Source organism: Leiobunum rupestre, chromosome 9 (assembly GCF_980474605.1).
Source record: "Leiobunum rupestre chromosome 9, qqLeiRupe1.1.hap1, whole genome shotgun sequence".
Lineage (NCBI taxonomy): Eukaryota > Metazoa > Arthropoda > Arachnida > Opiliones > Sclerosomatidae > Leiobunum > Leiobunum rupestre.
This window is the reverse complement of record NC_143392.1, coordinates 31,733,260-31,753,822: the sequence shown is the minus strand read 5'-3', so window position 1 is coordinate 31,753,822 and position 20,563 is coordinate 31,733,260. Positions and strand designations below refer to the sequence as shown.

Sequence of the window (20,563 nt, the reverse complement as noted above, 5' to 3'; positions counted from 1 at the left end):
CCAAAATAATTGCATATTTACCAACCGGGCTATAAGTCACTCATGACTTGGCCCGTAACCAAATATTGTAAATTTACTACGAATTAACAACAATAAACTTGAAACTTGAAACTTGAACTTGAACTTGAATTAGCCATAACTCCGGTGGCTGCTAAACTCACCGCGCAACCTGTCCTAAAGTTCCCCCTTAGGCCACAGTTGGCTCTAGGGATTCTAAAGCGATGGGCGTGGGGTGATAAATGGCTTGCGCGAGAGGGTCAGAGTGAATAATCTTGGCCTCCTGCGACAACTCTTTCAGGGTGGCGAATGTCTTTCCCCTTAAGTGATGACCGTATGTCGGGTGACATTGCCGTAACACTCGAGGTACCTTATCTGCGTCGGTGGCGTTCCCCCAATCCGACGGTAGTATTCAGCTATACAGTGAATATACTGCGTCAGGGGTTCATCCGCATCTTGAGTTCGGGTATCCAACTCAATTTGGATACGCCTGGCATAATTGGTGGCTAAATATTCGTGGCGAAATGCCTGACGAAAAACGTTCAAGGAGGGAAACACTCCTTGGAACAACCACAAAAGTGCAGCGGGTCCCCGCATGCACGATGGTCGTACCTGCAAGAGGATATCCCCTTCGCTGTACCCCGTAACCGCCTGATACCGGTCGAGAGCCTCCGGGAATTCCAACGGAGACTTATCGTCGGCCGGACCCATGTTGATCGGCGCTTCTACATTTAACTTAACCCTCGGGATTTGGGCAGCGCGTGCTCCCGCATCCCGGCTGGTCGCATAACCGTCCAAGGCCTCGCGCAAAGCACGAGCCATGACTTGCACCATATCCTCCTGGGCGGGGTTTCCAGCACCAGTACCCCCTTCATTTCCCAAAACCATTCCGGACCTGGGTTTAATGTTTAAAACTTAAACCGCGACTTTAAAATCCGTAGAGCCGCCTAACCCAAAAACGCCCCCGGAAAACCCACTAAGAAACAAAGGTACCCAAAAAAAAATACACTAACACTAAAAATTTAACTAACCCATACCCAAAAATTACTCTTAAAAATTAAAATAACCTAAACTCATTCAACAACTCAGGCCCCACGTTGGGCGCCAATTGTGAAGCCTGGAAATTGTCGGCTTATATTTAAACCATGTACGAGAGTTAAGCTATCAAATACTCTTTATTAATAATATATATATTTACCAATTGTTACAAGGCATGGCTACTAAGTAAATTGCTCTAGAAGAGAGAATATAAAAGGTTTGACCTTGGCTGACGCTACCGGTTGTTAAAACAAAACCTTCCCCCCCCTCTTTTTATTATTTTTCTTTTCTAAATTTGATTTGTGAATCTATATAAATATATCACCCTTTACACGTTTGCGACAAGAACGTACACCTTGTATTTTCCAACACCGATTTTCGCGGGAACATTCTTTAGCCGACGGTGACGATCGGACGCTCGTCCCCCTTTACCACCCGAAGTGTCAGCTTCAGTAGCGTTCAGTCCGGCTTGGGTATTTTTCCCTTGGCTTTTCTTGGAAATATTGCCCCTCCTTTTGTAAAGCATCTTTCAAGAGCTAGAGTTTGTTAAATTGGAGGGGAAAAGGCAGAATCACGCTAAAACAGCAACGGGCCAACAGCGCCTAAAATTCTCTCCCGCGAACTCGGAATAAAAATTGCAATTAGTATTATTGTACGTTAACAAAACCAGTCGCGGCGATTATTAATTTGTAGACCCCTTTTGTAACATTTTAGTTTCCTCTTTTTGTAAATAAAGTTTGTATTAATTGTATCTCGCATTCGTCATTACGCGTTGTTACATTAACCGAATTCAGATAGAGATAGACCTTTAGATTTTTCAGTTCAAAATATTCCCCTTAGCTATCACAGTAAATTGGTGCCGAAACCCGGGAACATTAACAACGGCGAGTTAGAACATTCGGATACTATACGGAACTTTATATTACAACGATGGCGGACGATTTAACCAGATTAAAGGCACGAAGAAAGAGTACGAAGCAAGCAACTACAAAGGTGAAAGACAACCTAGATGCTGAATTAAACAAAGAAAATCCGGACGCGGATGTCATCGAAGGAAATTTGAAGGTGCTAGAGAGAAAAGAGCTAGAGCTCCGGACAATTTTCGAACAAATCGAGGGACACATCACGGATGAAAAAGAACTTGAAAAGGAATTATTAACCGCTCAGGAATACATGGACGACCTTACGATAATAATGATACGGGCCACCCGTTTCATCACCGAAAAGAACCAAGCGACGATGGCGTTTCTACCTCCCGTTCAACATGCCCAACGGCCTTCAGTCAAACTTCCAAAGTTACAAATCAAACATTACAACGGAAAATCGAGTGACTGGCAAACCTTCTGGAGCACGTATGAAAATCAAATTCATAACAACTGTAATTACGACAAAGTGGTAAAGTACCAGTATTTAGTATCTCTCTTGGAAGGGGATGCCGCTAGGGCCATAGAAGGGTTGCCAGCATCGGAGGCGAATTACGACGAAGCTATCAAAATATTGAGGGATGAGTTCGGCAGCCCAGCTATTTTAATTGGGAAACACATGGAAAACCTACTAAAGCTACCTGAAGTTAAAGAGGCTAACGACGTGGCAGACCTAAGAAAATTACATGACACATGTAGAATCCAGATAAGAAGTTTAAAGTCATTAGGCCTCCTAAACGACACCTACGGCAGCCTGTTATGCCCAATTATAACGAAGCGACTCCCAGCGGAGATCAACTTAGCCTTCAGCAGAGCGTATGCAGACGAAAATCACCTTAAAGTAGAAGATTTATTAGCTTTCCTTCAAAAGGAAATCACAAGCCGAGAGCGCGCTAAAATTCTTGGGAAATCGGAATCGGAACGAAAATCGAAAACGTCGACATCGTCTTCCGAAAGATCGAGCTTACGCGGCCAAACCAGCAGTCGCAGTCAACGCCCGTCGCCGAAACCCATATCCAGTGCAGGTGCGCTAACTACCGGATTTACGCCGCTTCCCTGTTTATTTTGCGACGCCACCGAGCATTTAACTTCTAGCTGCGACAAGATGTCCCTGGAAGATAAAAAGAACGCCCTAATAACGAAAAGGCGCTGTTTTCTATGTCTACGGGAAGGCCATCAATTAAGAGACTACCATCCTAAATACATGAGCTGCCGTAAGTGCGGTCATAAGCATCACCATTTGATCTGTGACAAGCCACCAGATCCCACTCCAACAAAACCCAGCGAGCCGGAAACTACGGGTTTAAAAGTAGCAGCCAGTGCGGCCGCAGTTTGCGCAGGGTCAATCCTCCTCCAGACAGCAGTTGCCATCGCCGAGAGCTCGTTAGGTGGCAAATCGCGTCCCTTGCGCTGCCTTCTAGATTCTGGAAGCCACGTGACATTTGTCAAAGAGAGCGTCTCAAAACAGCTTGAACTTGAGGTGATGGGCGAAGAAACGATTGACCTGCATAGTTTCGGCGCTCGCAACGCCGTAAGAAGCAAGAGAAGAAAGGTACTCCTCAAATTGAAGAGTCGCCACGATCCCTATCAAAATGTAAGCCTGGAAGCCTATGAGATCCCTGAAATCTGCGGATCAGTGTTCGCAGTTCCGGACTCGGAACTCGCGCAGCAATTCCGAAAGAGAGGACTATTGATGGCAGATGCAGTAGGACTCGAGAAGACGAGACGAGACTCGTCTTCTATCGATGTTCTTATTGGCGCTGATTACATTGGAAAAGTTTTGGTTTTAAATGGCCAAATCGAACGCTTTGGATCTACGCTAATTGGAATGGAAACAATTTTCGGTTGGACTGTACAAGGTCCAACGGCTGTCAGTTCGTCAACTATAGCAATCAATACAGTCACAATCATGCGAGTATCTGTAGAGGTCAATCAAGAAGACGATTTATCAAACCGTCTCGAAAGCTTTTGGAATATCGAGTCTTTCGGCGTAAAAGACCAAGACCAAGATGTCAACACTGACAACCAAATTCTTGAAAACTTCGAGAAAAACACCGTTTACAAAAACGAGCGCTATACAACAGCCCTACCTTTCAACTCGAACGTTTCGGAGCTCGGTGACAACCTTCAGATCGCTTCCATTCGTTCGCAAAATCAATACAAGAGACTTTTGCGAAACAAGCCTCTCCTTCAGGAATGCAACTCGATCTTCAAGGAACAACTCAATTCGGAAATCATCGAAAAGGTCCTACCAAGAGCCAAGTCATCTCATCTCATCTATCATATGCCATTCAGTACAGTTGTACGCGAAAACAGCGAAACCACGCGAACGCGAATCGTCTACGACGCTTCCTCTCACGCCGTCGGAGTTCCATCCTTAAATGAATGCCTGGAGGTCGGACCGAACCTCAATCCAGAGTTATATGACGTCCTCCTTCGATTCGGCGACAACAAGGTGGCGTTCACCGGAGACATTGCCAAAGCCTTTCTCCAAATCCGCATTCGAGAAGAGGACAGGGATGTATTGCGCTTCCTTTGGGTCGATTTGGACAAGCCGCAAACAGGCTCCAACTTGGAATTTTACCGTTTTACGAGCGTCCCTTTCGGAGTCAAATGCTCTCCATTCCTATTGGCGGCCGTAATACGATTGCACGCCAAAAAGTTCGAGGCGACAAAACCGGACGCAAGCCGTATCTTGGACGATTCAATGTACGTAGACGACATGGTCTCTGGAGCCGCCAACGATAACAAAGCATATCAGTTAATCAAAGACTGTCAAGAGATAATGAGTTCCGCTGGCATGCAGCTACGAAAATGGAAATCCAATTCGACGAATTTACAGCGTCTCATCTCGGACGACAACCCAGAAATCGGATATGGTCCGAACATGACCGCCTTTTCCGAAGCCAAAGTACTGGGTCTCGCGTGAAATAGCTCAGACGACTTGTGGACATTCAACATAAGTCATCTACTCCAATTTATTCAAGAGCGACGGAACACAAAACGATGGGTCCTCAAATCAGTGGCTCGGATTTTCGATCCACTAGGGCTAATCACGCCATACACGATTCGAGGAAAGATGTTTTTCCAGCAGCTATGGAAAGAAAAGGAAAAAGAGAAAACATGGGATACAGAACTGTCCGAAGAGTTGGCGACCACATTCAACGTTTGGTGTGCAGAGCTCAAAGACTTGACGCAAATCAAAGTTCCACGATTCTATTTCGAAGGCAAGGTTGAATCAGATAGCTCCCTGGAAATACACTGTTTCACAGACGCAAGCCCGCGCGCTTACGCAGCCGTGGTGTACTTTAGGTTCCAGTCGGCGAAGGGAGAGATAAAAACCACCTTCATTACATCAAAATCGCGTGTAGCACCAGTCAAGTCTTTAACCATCCCACGCCTTGAGCTAATGGGAGCGCTGCTAGGCGCAAAACTTGTCAATCACTTGAAGAAAACATTGAGGACAAAACCTAGTCAAATCTACTTGTGGACTGACTCCCGAATAACATTGGGTTGGATTCAGAGCCCTGCAGAAAAATGGAAGACCTTCATCCAGAATCGAGTCAGGGACATACAGAACATATCCGAACCAGCAAGTTGGCATCACTGCAAAGGCATTGAAAATCCCGCCGATCTCCCAACGCGTGGTCTTAAGATTCTCGACCTAATGGCTAACAAACTCTGGTGGGAAGGTCCTCCGTTCCTGAGGAACCACAGAGAGTCGGAACTTCTTCCTGATGAGGTTGAAGACGCCGAATTAAATAACGTCGCGGACGAATTGCGTAAAACCACGCTCCTAATAACAGTAGCTCCGGAAGAAATACTACCCATCAAGATGTATAGCTCATTGCGAAGACTGTATCGAAGCACCGCCTTTGCGTTAAGACTAATTCATAATCTCAAATTCAAAAATAACAAGAGAACTGGAGAACTCGTCTCCGAAGAAATTCGCGAAGCCGAAACATACTGGGTGAAAGCCGCCCAAACGTCAGCCTTTCCTGACGAAATTCGCCAGCTAAAAGATGGCTAAGCAATCGCCCATTCTAAGATTACATCCTAAATTGGATGACAATGGAGTTCTCTGCCTTGGAGGAAGACTGCAGAAGAGCGAACTTTCCTACGAAGAACGTCATCCCTGGATTATCTCCCCAACGCATCATCTGGCCGACTTAATCGTACGCGCCGCCCACGAGAAAGTTATGCACGGAGGAACAAATCAAACCCTAGTCGCTATACGCGAAAAATTCTGGCTGATAAAAGGTCGTTTGACGGTCACAATAAATCTTAAACGGTGCGTCATCTGCAATTACTTCCGGGCGAAGCTCTCGGACACCGTGATGGCGCCACTGCCGGATTATCGAGTCAGACCGGCTCCGGTTTTCAACACTACGGGTTTGGACTTCGCAGGTCCGCTATATACGCGCGACGAGTCGAAGTGTTACATCGTCATATTTACATGTGCGGTAACCCGTGCGGTACACCTTGAGTTAGTGAGCAATCAGACCACAGAAAATTTCCTTTTAGCTTTCCGACGATTCGTGAGTCGCAGAGGAACGGTGCAAAGAATCGTTTCGGATAACGCGAAGACCTTCAAACGCGCCGACCATGAATTACGCGAGCTATGGCAGCAAGCCAACAATCCAAAATTCACGCAGCATTTAGCTAACTCGCAAATATCATGGGTGTTCATAGCTGATAGAGCGGCCTGGTGGGGCGGGTTTTACGAACGCCTTATCCGGTCCGTAAAATCCTCACTCCGTAAAGTTCTCGGTCGCGCGCGTCTTACCTACGAAGAACTCGAGACGACACTAATTGAGGCAGAAGCAACAATTAACTCTCGCCCTTTGACCTACGTGTCAGAAGATCCAGGTGAGCCCTATCCATTATCCCCCGCGCATTTCTTAGTCGGAGATCGTTTGACCGGTCTGCCACCGAGATCGGCAAGGCAGAACAACGTGCCGAATTCAACCAGAGGAGATTTGTTGCGTCGACGTAGATATCAACAAACCCTCACCGAAGGGTTTTGGAAAAGATGGAAAACGGACTATCTTTTAGAGCTACGCAGTGCCCACTTCAAAACTAAAAACATTCCTACTAAGCCATTAGAAATCGGTGACGTCGTTCAAATTGAAGAACCAAAGATGCCCAGGCTGGCTTGGAAGATAGGGATCATCGATCAAACATTTATAGGTCGTGACGGACAAGTGCGATCTTGCATAATAAGACTAGCCAACGGCACAAAACTGCGCCGTCCTATTCAGTTATTGTACCTTTTGGAAATTTAATGTTTATTTTTGATTGGACTTATAACAGTCCAATGGGGCGGAATCTGTTAAAACAAAACCTCCCCCCCCCCCCTCTTTTTACTATTTTTCTTTTCTAAATTTGATTTGTGAATCTATATAAATATATCACCCTTTACACGTTTGCGACAAGAACGTACACCTTGTATTTTCCAACGCCGATTTTCGCTCTTCCCCCTTTACCACCCGAAGTGTCAGCTTCAGTAGCGTTCAGTCCGGCTTGGGTATTTTTCCCTTGGCTTTTCTTGGAAATATTGCCCCTCCTTTTGTAAAGCATCTTTCACGAGCTAGAGTTTGTTAAATTGGAGGGAAAAAGGCAGAATCACGCTAAAACAGCAACGGGCCAACAGCGCCTAAAATTCTCTCCCGCGAACTCGGAATAAAAATTGCAATTAGTATTATTGTACGTTAACAAAACCAGTCGCGGCGATTATTAATTTGTAGACCCCTTTTGTAACATTTTAGTTTCCTCTTTTTGTAAATAAAGTTTGCATTAATTGTATCTCGCATTCGTCATTACGCGTTGTTACATTAACCGAATTCAGATAGAGATAGACCTTTAGATTTTTCAGTTCAAAATATTCCCCTTAGTTATCACACCGGTCGCCAACCTAATTGGCTGGAGAAGAAAGCCCGCCAAGAAATCTTGCGGACTCACTGTGGTGCAATAGTAAGCGTCACCGGTAACTTTATCCCGCGCTAAACCCTTCGGGTCAGAGGTCGCCACTTTCGGAGAATTCCAAAGGTGGACGTCGCGAGCGAGGATGAGTCATCCATACCTTCCCCAGCAGCGTTGGCCCAAAACAACGAGATAACTCTCTGAAGTAAAGGAAAAGACTGTTAGGGACAAAGCCTACATTTGCGGAAAACATCTAAAAATATAATGTCGGACATTTTTAGAGCGGTTCGGGTTATTTTCTCAAACTATACCGGGGTAAGCATACGATATTTCTGTATCGAGATATGAGAAACAACTTTTTAAAGATGATTGGAATATGACATTAAAATAAATGTTTGAATGGATCTCATTCCACAGTTTCTGTTCAATTTCATGGATAATAACATTATTAAACTAAAAAGGGTTTAACATTGTTTCAAAACAACAAAATTGTTCTTAATCGTACAATGACTGCAGCCACTAATTAAAATAATTATGTTTTTTACTGTTCTAGATGATTTGTTCCGTGGCTTCATGTTTTTTTGTACTATCTTTATTAAGTATCATATTTGACTATTTAAATGCGAGAAAAAACCGATCTAAAGGTGTAATCAAAATCCAATATTTTTGGGCGTATTTCGAATCTCTACTAAGCAAAAGTAAGTTCATTTTGTTCATTTAAATTTGCTTTATTTTCAAGTTTTGTAATAATTCACGACTAATTCCAAAATGAAGGGTTGATTCTAGAACTATATTGAAATAATTGTCTGATTTCTCTGGGATTTAAGATTTATTGTCTAGGTTCTCAAATTTGGCAAGTCATAATTGGAAAGTAAAACAGTAGAGATCCGTGAAGGGATTTCAGAGTTAGCGCTTCTTACAAGGTGTTTCAAACTCGGGGGTTAAGTAGACCTTTATGTACCTTGAAAGCACCTGGAGGGAAAAGTTTCAATGGTCATTCGTTTTGCCATGGCAACCAAAAATGTTTTTCACAACTCAAATTTAAACTTTCTATACGTAAAATAGCATGGCAAAAGCACGGATTGTAAACCCTTAATTTTTAGAAAATCCCATGCTATTTTACGAAAAGAGAGATTAAACTTGAGTTGTGAAAAACATTTTTGGTTGGCATGGCAAAACGAATGACCATTGAATCTTTTCCCTTTAGGAGCTTTCAAGGTACATGAAGATCTACTTAACCCCCGAGATTGAAAAAAATCGGGAATAAACATCTCGGGAGGTCTCCTTGTTAGTGTTGCGAATGTATTCGAATGGGTGAACTAATATTCGCTTCATTTTTCCTAGAAGAGAACCACGCCCATCTCGCTTTGTCTTTTGACCTTTATCTGGCGGAGAATGGCTTCTGGGAATCATGAAAATAAAGTCATCATATTATCTGTTTACCCGAATTGGTTGTGTTAATAAATAACTTATTTTTAGAATAAAGTAACCTCTATACTGATATTGTGACATAACTCTTTAAAATCTAAAATTAACTTCCATTAAGAAATACGGAAAAACAATTAAAAGTATTTTCTTGGTCTTATTACGAAATAAATAAGGTTCATTATAATACCGAGAAACGTGTATAACTACCCACTTGGAATTTTTAGACCAATATGTAGTCATATACTGCGCTTTACCATTTTCAGAGCAAGAAGTAATACGGTGAAAGTAGAGCGTATATGCCGAAGTAGCTTTCTGAAATAAACAAATTAAACCAACTAGCTGTGTTATCCCAAGCTTCAAAACGCTCTAACAACAGTGTCGATACCTCAGTTTTATAACTGTTAAATAATTGTTTTTTATATCTAAGCTCTCAGAAAACCAATTTAGAGCCCTCCTTCTGGGCAGATCGTTTTTCTCTAAAACTTGAGTTTTTAAAGCGTTATTTTTATCTAATGAGAGGGATTTATTCCCTTTGCAAGATAATGTAAATTTTTATTCCATTTAGCGTAGTGGTAGTAGTAGAATTCTTCTGTGCTCGCTTCTTTCGTATTTTTACCGCCTTTTTGGACCAACCTTCCTTTCCCATCTCGTCAGTGCTACCTTCGCTGACGACCTAAATGGGTTTCTTCGGGCTACCTCGGACTTTAACACTTTCCGTCGTTGTCTCGCTGCCTATGGCCCCGCTTCTAGGGCGGTAGTCAACAATGATAAGTCCGTCGTCCTCTGGTGCGGTGAATGGCGTGACAACCCTCCATCGATCCAACTACCCGGTGGTGTTGTCTTCGTTACCGGTACACCAGGCTATAAATCTGATACACATCCATGTTAGCTAAAACCTATCTATATCACAATTAATAATTAATCAAGTTTTACGCTTAAGATCTCATAACTCTATGCCAACGCTTAAATGTTCCTAAAAACTAAAATTATATACTAATATACCATTTGTGTAAATCCCTGTAAATTTTATAAATTGTATCACCTCACTTATAAAAAAAAGTATAAAAAAATAATTATAAACCATCATCTTCATCATTACCATTGTTATTATAATTATTCCGAACTTGGAACTATTTTTTTGATATTACATATCATAATATATTAACTTCTCGGTCATAAAACGTACGAGGAACACGATTAACACAAGACGAGAGGCAGACAGTAAAAAAGAACCATTATTCTACGCCATCTACCGAACCATCGAAGTACTTCCCATGAGCCACCACTTGTTTTAAATCACTTATTTGTTTTACCCCTGCTCTTCACTAATATTAATTTAATTTCGCAGGCTTCTCTGTGACGAAATGCCCGGCGTCAGTGAATATTCTTTTGTGCGTATGGTTCCTTTCTCTGGTCGTTCTCAACAACGTTTTGACATCCATGATCTTGACGAACTTGGTCACCGGAGACCGATCTTTGATCTTCACCTTGGATGACGTACTTTCACACCAACACATGACTATATACGTATCCGACAATGCTAAAAGTTTAAATCAATTTTTAAAGGTAAGGTTTTTAGGGTCTCTATATACGGTCTGAGTGGAAAAATAATTATGACGTGCGATTCGAATTGTTATGATGTTTCGTAAAAACAATAATTCTAAATTTATTTTAATGTCTGTCCCTTCTTAGCCGTAACACTTACAATAATAAACACTGTTTTTTCTGTTCGTAGAACCGGTTTTTGTATAATATCTGTTTAAGTGAAAAACCAGCGAAAACGGGAAAAAAACAGCCTTTGTATTTCTCTACCCAATTTCCTTTCTATTCGAAATATTACAAAAATAATATCGCAAATCTATTCAAATATTAAAGTTAAATTAAACTATATAAGTTACACCTTTTTCTTTAATGTCCTGTATATTTATTTTTCATCCGAATTTGACCAGCCTACTCCTTTACCTACAGTAAATGACCTATCTATTCTTTTACCATCAATCGTATATTCCCTTACTATTAGTAGTTGACCCGTCTTTTCCTTTACCATCAGTTAAACACGCGTCTATTATTGTACCATTAGTAGTGGACCCGTCTATTCCTTTACCATCAGTTAAACAACCGTCTATTCTTGTACCATTAGTAGTGGACCCGGTTATGCCATACCATTAGTAGTGGACCCGTTTATGCCATACCATTAGTAGTGGAACCGTCTATTCTTATATCATTAGTAAAGGGTCCGTCTATTCCATTACCATTAGTAGTGTACCCATCTATTTCTGTACCAGCAGTAATGGACCCGTCTATTCCTTTACCATCAGTTAAACACCCATCTATTCTTGTACCATTATTAGTGGACCCATCTATTCCTGTACCATTTATAGTGGAACAGTCTATTCTTATACTATCAGTAAAGGGTCCGTCTATTCCCTTACCATCAGTAGTGGACCCGTCTATTCCTGTTCCACCAGTAGTGGACCCCTCGATTCCTTTACCATAAGTGCGAGAGAGAGATTCGTGATGCCAGCTTAAGTCTTCGACAAGCTCGACTGAAATTCGGGTTATTGGCAGGTGCCTCTTCATGAAACCTCCATAGTACTTATAAATATTCAAATATTAAAGATAAATTAAACTATATTTGTTAAATCTTTTTCTTTAATGACCCGTTTATTTATTTTTATCTGTAGTTGACCAGCCTACTGCTTTGACTTTAGTAAATTACCCATCTATTCCTTTAACATCATAAATTACCCATATATTCCCTTACTATTAGTAGTTGACCCATCTTTTACTTTATCAACCGTTAATCATCAGTCTTTTCCTGTAACAGCAGTAGTGAACCCATCTTTTCCTATACCAGCAGTAGTGAATCCATATTTTCCTGTATCAGCAGAAGTGGACCCGTCTATTCTTTAACCATCAGTTAATCACCCATCTATTCTTGTACCAAAAGTGATGGACCCGCCTATTCCTGTACCAGCAGTAGTGGACCCGTCTGTTCCTATACCATCACTAAAGGATCTGTCTATTCCATTACCATCAGTACACAGAAAAAAAGGTGTTTAGATACTAAACACTTTCTTAAACATCAAAATGCAACAGAATATTTATCATGTTTAAAAACGATTATGTTTAGGCGATATTGGTGTTCAGCTTTGCAACATCATGCGTTTAGAAACCTGTTATTTGTTATCATATTTTTCGTTGAAACGTGTTTAGATAGAATACGTTTAAAGATTGAACATATTAAATGCTTTTGGCGCTTACAATGAAAACACGTCTAAAGATTTTTAAAATAAGTTTCTAAACATTTTCAAAGGTTCGGGTGTTGTCGTTTTAAACATGTGTTAATTTGCCGTAAATGCCACTCTGTGAGGAGCCGTATATTTGAGTTGTTTAATTACGATCTAAAATAACATTAATATTAATTGGCTACGAATTAATGAAACCTATTGAATATACTCTTGATTTCATTTCTTTAACTGCCTGATTATATTTTAGCGATATTAATTTAAATTATATTTGTGTTAATACGGCCTTAAATCACATCAAAAGTAGTGTTATTTTATTAATTAATAGTAGTTCATGTTCAATTATTGATTTATATACATTAGCTTTAGTAAATTAGTTTTAGTTACCAATAACTTAAAATTATGAGATGATATAAGAACCCGGTCCATATTGTAGTTAACACTATTAATACAACTGTGATTAACGAATATAATTTTTATTAGAAAAATAGGAAACAAAATTAAACGAAATACAGGGTGTTTGTATTTGATCGGCCCAGAATTTTTTCTCAAAAACTATATCTTCTAGAAATGTGAACTTTTCAGTATGCACTCTCTCGGTGGAGATCGTTCTTATTTGTTATTTTCAGAAAAATCGTGAAATTTTTCACGGTTTTAGAATTTGTAGTTTTTGAACGCTAAGTGGTAGATGAAAAATTTAAATGAGTAAGTTGTAGATCATACTCGAAAATCTTTAATGGAGTTGGAATGGTAAAAATCGTACATTTGGTCACTGATATAATAGGTCATGAAAAATAACAAGTTGGTACTACCCAAATGTTTTTACGCCTCATGTTATTGTAATGATTGTCTGTGAAAAATGAATATGTTTTGAGCCAAATCATTGTTCTACTTTTACAAATTAAGTGTTAGAACAAGTGCATTTATTATAAAACGGAATTACAGAAAGTTTGTTACAAATACGGTTCAATAATGCCACCGTCCACTGCTAAACAAATCTGTAAGCGATTAAGCATATTCTGGAACGAACCATGGACCATATCTGGAGTAACGAGTTGGAACGCTGCAATGATTCTCTGGCGCAAGTCGTCTTCGCTAGTGACTGGCGTCTTGTATACTTCCTCCTTGACGAATCCCCACAGGTAAAAGTCCAGCGGTGTCAAATCTGGGGACCTAGGAGGCCATCGCACTGGACCATTTTTCCCAATCCAACGATCAGGCAACTCGGTGTTGAGGTATTGCACGACATGTCGTTCCTGGTGAGGAGGTGCACCGTCATGCAAGAACCTAAGGTATGGCAGGTTGACTGAAGGGACATCTTCCAATGCTTCTGCTACTTCCTTTCGTAGAAACACCAAGTAGCTCACCCCATTAAGCCGATTCGGTAGAAAAAATGACCAAATGATGCGATCTCCTAGTTGACCTGCCCAGACGTTCAAGCGGAATTCTACTTGATTGTGATGTGGAAATCCCCTGTGCGGATTTACATCGCTCCACATATGGTTATTCTGGCTGTTAAATGGGTAGTCACTTTGATTTCGCTCAAAACATGTTCATTTTGTTACAGACAATCATTACAATAACATGAGGCGTAAAAACATTTGGGTAGTACCAACTTGTTGCCGGGAGTAGTGGCTCACTCCTGTAATCCCAGGCGTCCGGGAGGCAGAGTTTGTGGAAGGCCGTGTGAGGACGACCACCAATCCCTCAGCGGGTGGTCGGAATACTTCCGCCGCGGGTGTCCCCACCCCTGTCCACTCGTATCCCCTCGTTGGCGTGGCCGTTACACATATATCGCCCTGATTAATCGGTTATTGTGTGTGTGCTGGTGTCTAAGGCCTCGGGTCGACTCCGATCTGTGTGTATCTCAAAAAGAAAGTACCAACTTGTTATTTTTCATGACCTTTTATTTCAGTGACAAAATGTACGATTTTGACCATACCAACTGCGTTAGAGGTTTTCGAGTATGCTCTACAACTTACTCCTTGAAACTTTTCGTCTATCACCTAGCGTTAAAAAACTACAAATTCTAAAACCATGAAAATTTCACGATTTTTCTGAAATTCACAAATAACAATGATCTCCACCGAGTGAGTACATACTGAAAATTTCACATTTCTTGAAGATATAGTTTTTGAGAAAAATGCCTGGGCGATCAAATGAAGACACCCTGTATATAGACAACGCGAAATATACATTCAACTCGTAACGCAATATACACTTATTAAACATCAGTGTTTAGCATTATGTTTAAAAACACTACCTGAAAGATCTTGGAAGATTGTTTGAGAAACTCGTTTTATTTAAACAGATGTGTTTAAGGAAACAACACCAACTCTTAACCATGTTTAGCTTTCAAACATGTTTAGATGTTTCAAACCTAAACACCTTTTTTCTGTGAAGTGGACCTATCTATTCCTTTACCATCAGTTAATCACCCGTCTATTCCCTTACTATTAGAAGATGACCCGTTTTTTCCTTTACCAACCGTTAATCATCCGTCTACTCCTGTACCAGCACTAGTGGACCCATCTACTTCTATACCAGCAATAGTGGACCCATCTTTTCCTGTATCAACCAACCCTTCTATTCCTTTACCATCAGTTAATCACCCGTCTAATCTATTATAGTGGACCCGTTTATTACTGTACCATTAGTAGTGGAACCGTATATTCCTGTACCGTCAGTAAAGGAACCGTCTTTTCCCCTACCATTAGTAGTGTACCCATCTATTCCTGTACCAGCAGTAGTGGACCCATCTATTCCTTTACCATCAGTAAAGGGTCCGTCTATTCCCTTATCATCAGTAGTTGACTTGTCTATTGCCTTATCATCAGTAGTGGACTTGTCTATTCCTTTACCATAAGGGTGAGAGAGAGATTCGTGAAGCCCGCAGTGGACTATCTTTTGGGGCTGCTAGCAGATGCTAAAGTCTTCAAAAAGCTCGACTGAAATTCGGCTTTTTGGCAGGTGCCTCTTCATGAAACCTCCGTAGTGCTTATAAATATTCAAATATTAAAGATAAATTAAACTATTTTTGTTAAATTTTTTTCTTTAATGACCGGTATATTTATTTTTATCTGTAGTTGACCAGCCTACTGCTTTGACTTTAGTAAATTACCTATCTATTCCTTTAACAACAGTAAATTACCCATCTAATCCCTTACTATTAGTAGTTGACCTGTCTTTTCCTTTATCAACCGTTAATCATCCATCTATTCCTGTAACAGCAGTAGTGAACCCATCTATTCCTATACCAGCAGTAGTGGACCCATCTTTTCCTGTACCAGCAGTAGTGGACCCGTCTATTCCTATACCATCAGTAAAGGATCTGTCTATTCCCTTACTATATCTTCATGAAACCTCCAAGAAGTTGACTACGCTCGTAACGCCGTTTGGAAGATTGTACTTCACCAGATTGCCTTTTGGATTAAGCACGTCAGCCGAACACTACCAAAAGCTTATCAGTGAGTACTTTGAGGATGTAGAAAAAACAGTGAATCTCCATGATGATATCAATGTTGGTGATGCAAACACGGAGGAACACGACTGACATCTCAGGGAGACCCTGGCTACGCTTAACAAGAATGGCATAACGCTCAACGGAGAAATATTACAGTTTTGTAAAGATTCCATTTAATTTTTGGGACATATAGTTGGGGCTTCCGATGCGAAGATAAAAAAATACAGACGATGAAGCCACTGACTGATGTGTTAGAGGTTCAAAAACTTCTGGGAATGGTGAACTATCTAGCTAATTCCTAACGTGGTGGAGAGGATGCAGCCGCTGAACAGCCTCCTCGGCAAGATGCCAAAGCAGTTTCCTGACCAACATTGGCAGATCATGGCAATGGATATTTTTCACTACGACGTTCAATGTTATCTTTTAATATCCGATTAGAATTTATTTAACTGCGGGGCTAAACAACGAAAACGATTGTCAAAGAAACGAAGTCAGTTTTTTCAAGGTATGGGATCCCGCACTGACAATAGTTCCCAGCAAGCAAGTTGCGGAAAGTTTCGAAGGACTACGGCTTTTTGTCAATCACGTGCAGCCCGAAGTTATTCCCGAGCGCTGGCTTGATCGAGTAAGCAGTCAAGATAATAAAAGGCTGATAGTTCAGGCGTACCGAACAAGGCCGCTATCGAATGTTAACAGACCGGCAGAACTACTGATGAGCCGGTGAAATTGATAAATGGTTCCAACAAGTCCATCCTTTTCACTACCAGCAGTTCAATCTCGGCAAGTTTTGGTCCGGTGCAAACAACGATCGAAAGCGACGCGGAACTTCAACTACGATCGTCGTCATGGCACGAGGGAGATGTCTGATCTCGAGGGAGGTGACCAAGTAGGGATCATCGACAAAATTGTAGAAGGCAACGTCATCAAGCGAGCAGAACGTCCGAGTTCTTACGTCGTAGCCACGTCAAATGGTGAAATTCAACGGAATCAGTATCATATCGTTGCGTTGCCAGAGCCGGGTTCATATTGCTATCGTCTGACACCGTTATCACCCCAGCACAGAACAGCCGCTGGTCGATTACGGTGCATATGGTCGTATAGTAGTGCACCGAAGGATTTGCAATTATGAAATATTAATCTGTAATGATAATTTCATACCTTCACGCTAGTCTAATAGGTCCATTCCGGCAACATTGTTGACCGTTGTATGTTGTATACATAGCCGAGGCAATGCTTTGTTTCAGAACTTCTCAGTTTACACTCTAGCTCTTGTTCTCGACATCATCGGCACACTAATGTTTGCTAACATTGTTAATTTGATGTACGTTAATAGAGTCTTTCAAAGGACGTAACATTGCATAGTCTAATAGTGATAAATATTAATACATTTTAGAAATTATCATATGAAAGAAAACACCACCACCAAAAAACTAAATGAAATATAAAAAACTCACCATATTTAGAAGTAACAATAAAATGTAATCCAATAATTTCACACTTCTAAAATTTATGTAAATTGATTGTCAAGTTTTGGTGATTTCAGGTACTAAAATTTAAATAATTTGGGGCAGGTGCACCAGACGCGTAGAAATCTTTGAGAAGTGGGTGGGGCGAAGTGTTCAACCGAGAGCTTATTTTAGGGTGGGCTAATTGGAGGAAGTGGGATTAAAAACTAAAATTTAATTTTACTCTCAAAACGAGGGTTGTCCCGTTGCCGGGAGTAGTGGCTCACTACTGTAATCCCAGGCGTCCGGGAGGCAGAGTTTGTGGAAGGCCGTGTGAGGACGACTACCAATCCCCCAACGGGTGGTCGGGATACTTCCGCCACGGGTGTCCCCACCCCTGTCCCCACGCATCCCCCCGTTGGCGTGGCCGTTACACATATCTAACCCTGATTACTCAGTTATTGTGTGTGTGCTGGTGTCTAAGGCCTCGGGTCGACACCGGTGTTTGTGTAACTCAAAAAAAAAGGGTTGTCCCCTTTAAACCCCACCCGAAATGAAATCATGGAGACGCTCTTGAATTGCACAGACAGAAAAGGTGGGAGCTGGCAATAACATAAGTTGCCTCTCGCGGTAAAATATTTTTGAAAAGCAATATTCCCTTCACTTTGGGTTGATTTTAAGGTTATTCTTAAACCCGAAGGCCTACGGTCTTGTAACTATTTCTACGCTAAACGTTTTATTTTTTTTATTTTTAAAGTTTCGAGGAAAAAAAGGAAAGAAAATTAAGAAAAGAATACTCTATGTAAGTTTAGTGGATCGTCTGAAAGGTATGCGCGATGTGGCGAGAGGGCAAAGGTCGTTCGTAGGTTGGCAAGACGAATTGCGTTACGTTTCGAATTTCTGCAGCGCTGAGAAAGTGGTTGTGCCCGCATTATTCATGGCTCCTGACGCTTTGGGGATCTTAAGTAACGCACTCTGGATCAATAAGACAACTGTTTCCAAAATGATGTTGGAGCCGATCAATGTTATGTAAGTAAACATTAAACATTATCTTCATTTTTCTAATCAGCTTTAATTGAAACATCTTTACGCATTGCGTTCTAACTACTTAAGAGGGTCTTCCAAAGGCCGTGCAACTTGACTTTATATTTTAATGTTATATAATTATAATTCGGTTATATTAGGGGTTTATTTAAAAACGTGGTTCGTAAAACTGGTTTTTATAACCATTATACATACAGATCGAAGTACAATTTGTAAACACAAATTTAAATTTAAAGGTTTTTTAGTTTTCCGCAAATCATGTAACGCGAACAAATAAATATTTGTGCATCATTTCCGTTCCTCGTATATAATTGGTTTCAAAATGTTCTGACCATTGCAAATACGGTTCATTATAAAATTAATCTGATTAACTTTATTAAGTGAATTGTAATAGATCAATATCAGTTAAAATATTTAAAATTTAACATTTACATTAGCTGGTTACACTGAGAAAAGGGCTTCGCGTCGGTTATAAAATTAAAATATTTAACATTGTGGCTATTATAGGGGGTGACACTGTATGGGGCATTTAATGGTAATACAGAAAATCTTCCACCTGCTTTTTATCACGCAAAAATCACAGAAATTCAACTACATAATAAATTGCTAATACTTAAGCCAGAATATCCGGCTTCAGCTGGGGGGGGGGGTCACTGGAAAGCCGCGACCCTGGCGTTTCCTCCTTTTGGGATCAAGCCAGAATATGCGGCTCCAGCTAGGGGGGAGGGGTCAATGGGAAGCCGCGACCCTGGCGTTTCCTCCTTTTGGGATCAAGCCAGAACATCCGGCTTCAGGTGTGCTGGGGGCGCTGGTACGCAGTGTACCTGTTGTTTGCCTTTTGGTTCATTCAATTCTGGGTGTTGACTCTAGTTCTTCTGTGAACTGGGTATCTGTCGGCGGTGCTACAGCCTCTATCCTTAAGCTCACGTTTGGGCGTGGAGTGCGGGTGCTCGTCAAATTGCTGTGCCTTTCGGAGGGTTTGATGGCTCACGTCTAGGTTGGGACTGTCAGCGTAACGCTTCTCTCGCTGCCTAAGGGTGATGGACACCTTCCCAGCTGTGGACGCTATCAGAGGCATTATGATGAGACTTTCGGTTAATAAACGATGATTGATATCCAATGTACAGTGGTTTATAAGTACTGACCTCATATTACGGTACAAAATCGCGTGACCACGACTTAGAAAAGGAACATAGTACAGGTTCGAATGTTTGCGTGAGCCCCCATATCGCGGTCCTTGATGCAAAACGACTGTTTCCTTCACTCTGGTTTTTGGTCTCTCACTTTTTTTGGCGGCGTTTGGCGATCGAAGTCATTAATACGTCAGTGGGTATTTTACAAAACCCAAAAAATACATATTGTCCCAATTAAATCTCACAAATACAAATCTAAGCGTTTTTATATATTGATGTATTGGTATACGCAAAAGACTTGGCCATCCGCCAATTTCCTTTTTTTGTATTAAAGAAGGGGGTGTGGGTAACGTTACGGAAGGGTTCTAGCCATGGACACCTGCGAATCAAATTATTCGCAGTAACAATGTGGAATGCTTTCTCATGCAGGCCATGAGAATCAAGCAACTGTCTTAAGATAAATTTCATTAAATAATAAATTAAAAAAAAATTTCATGGAAAATGTTTACCTAAATTGGATATTTTATGTCACATGGCGTATATTCTCGTTACACGGTATTTAAACCAGAAATGGTTTCGTTAGAATTGTTAGAAAATAACTCCATAAATGGTTTCATGTAAGACTGTTTATTAGGTCTAAATTTCAAACCTATCAGGTATGCGTATTTACTATTTCTGTTTTCATTTTATCCGTAATTCCCATGACTTTGGGCAATTTTCCCTTTTCATTTTGTGTAAACCCCTAACGCTTTTAATTGGTAAATAAGTTTTCACGAATGAAGGCTAGTAACGGACTTAAACTTATATTTTTTTTAAACTATAAACGGAAATACCCTAGTTTAAAAAAACACTTTTTTAAACTATTGTGGGTTGCTTAAAATATAAAATCCTGTTTAAAGCTTAATGGTATCTGCATATTTTC

General features: G+C 40.9%; 3 protein-coding genes across 3 annotated transcripts; all 3 read left to right on the top strand.

The window, feature by feature from the left end:
* The first annotated feature begins 1,965 nt into the window (after window positions 1-1,965).
* On the top strand, window positions 1,966-4,887 carry LOC149927147 (uncharacterized). The gene has a single exon (XM_090157825.1). It carries the CDS (start codon window positions 1,966-1,968, stop codon window positions 4,885-4,887), a length of 2,922 nt encoding a protein of 973 aa, XP_090013951.1.
* A 150-nt stretch (window positions 4,888-5,037) lies between these two features.
* On the top strand, window positions 5,038-5,988 carry LOC149927146 (uncharacterized). The gene has a single exon (XM_090157824.1). The coding sequence runs from the start codon at window positions 5,038-5,040 to the stop codon at window positions 5,986-5,988; it is 951 nt and encodes a 316-aa protein (XP_090013950.1).
* A 169-nt stretch (window positions 5,989-6,157) lies between these two features.
* Window positions 6,158-7,243, top strand: LOC149927145 (uncharacterized). The gene has a single exon (XM_090157823.1). The coding sequence runs from the start codon at window positions 6,158-6,160 to the stop codon at window positions 7,241-7,243; it is 1,086 nt and encodes a 361-aa protein (XP_090013949.1).
* Window positions 7,244-20,563: the final 13,320 nt, after the last annotated feature.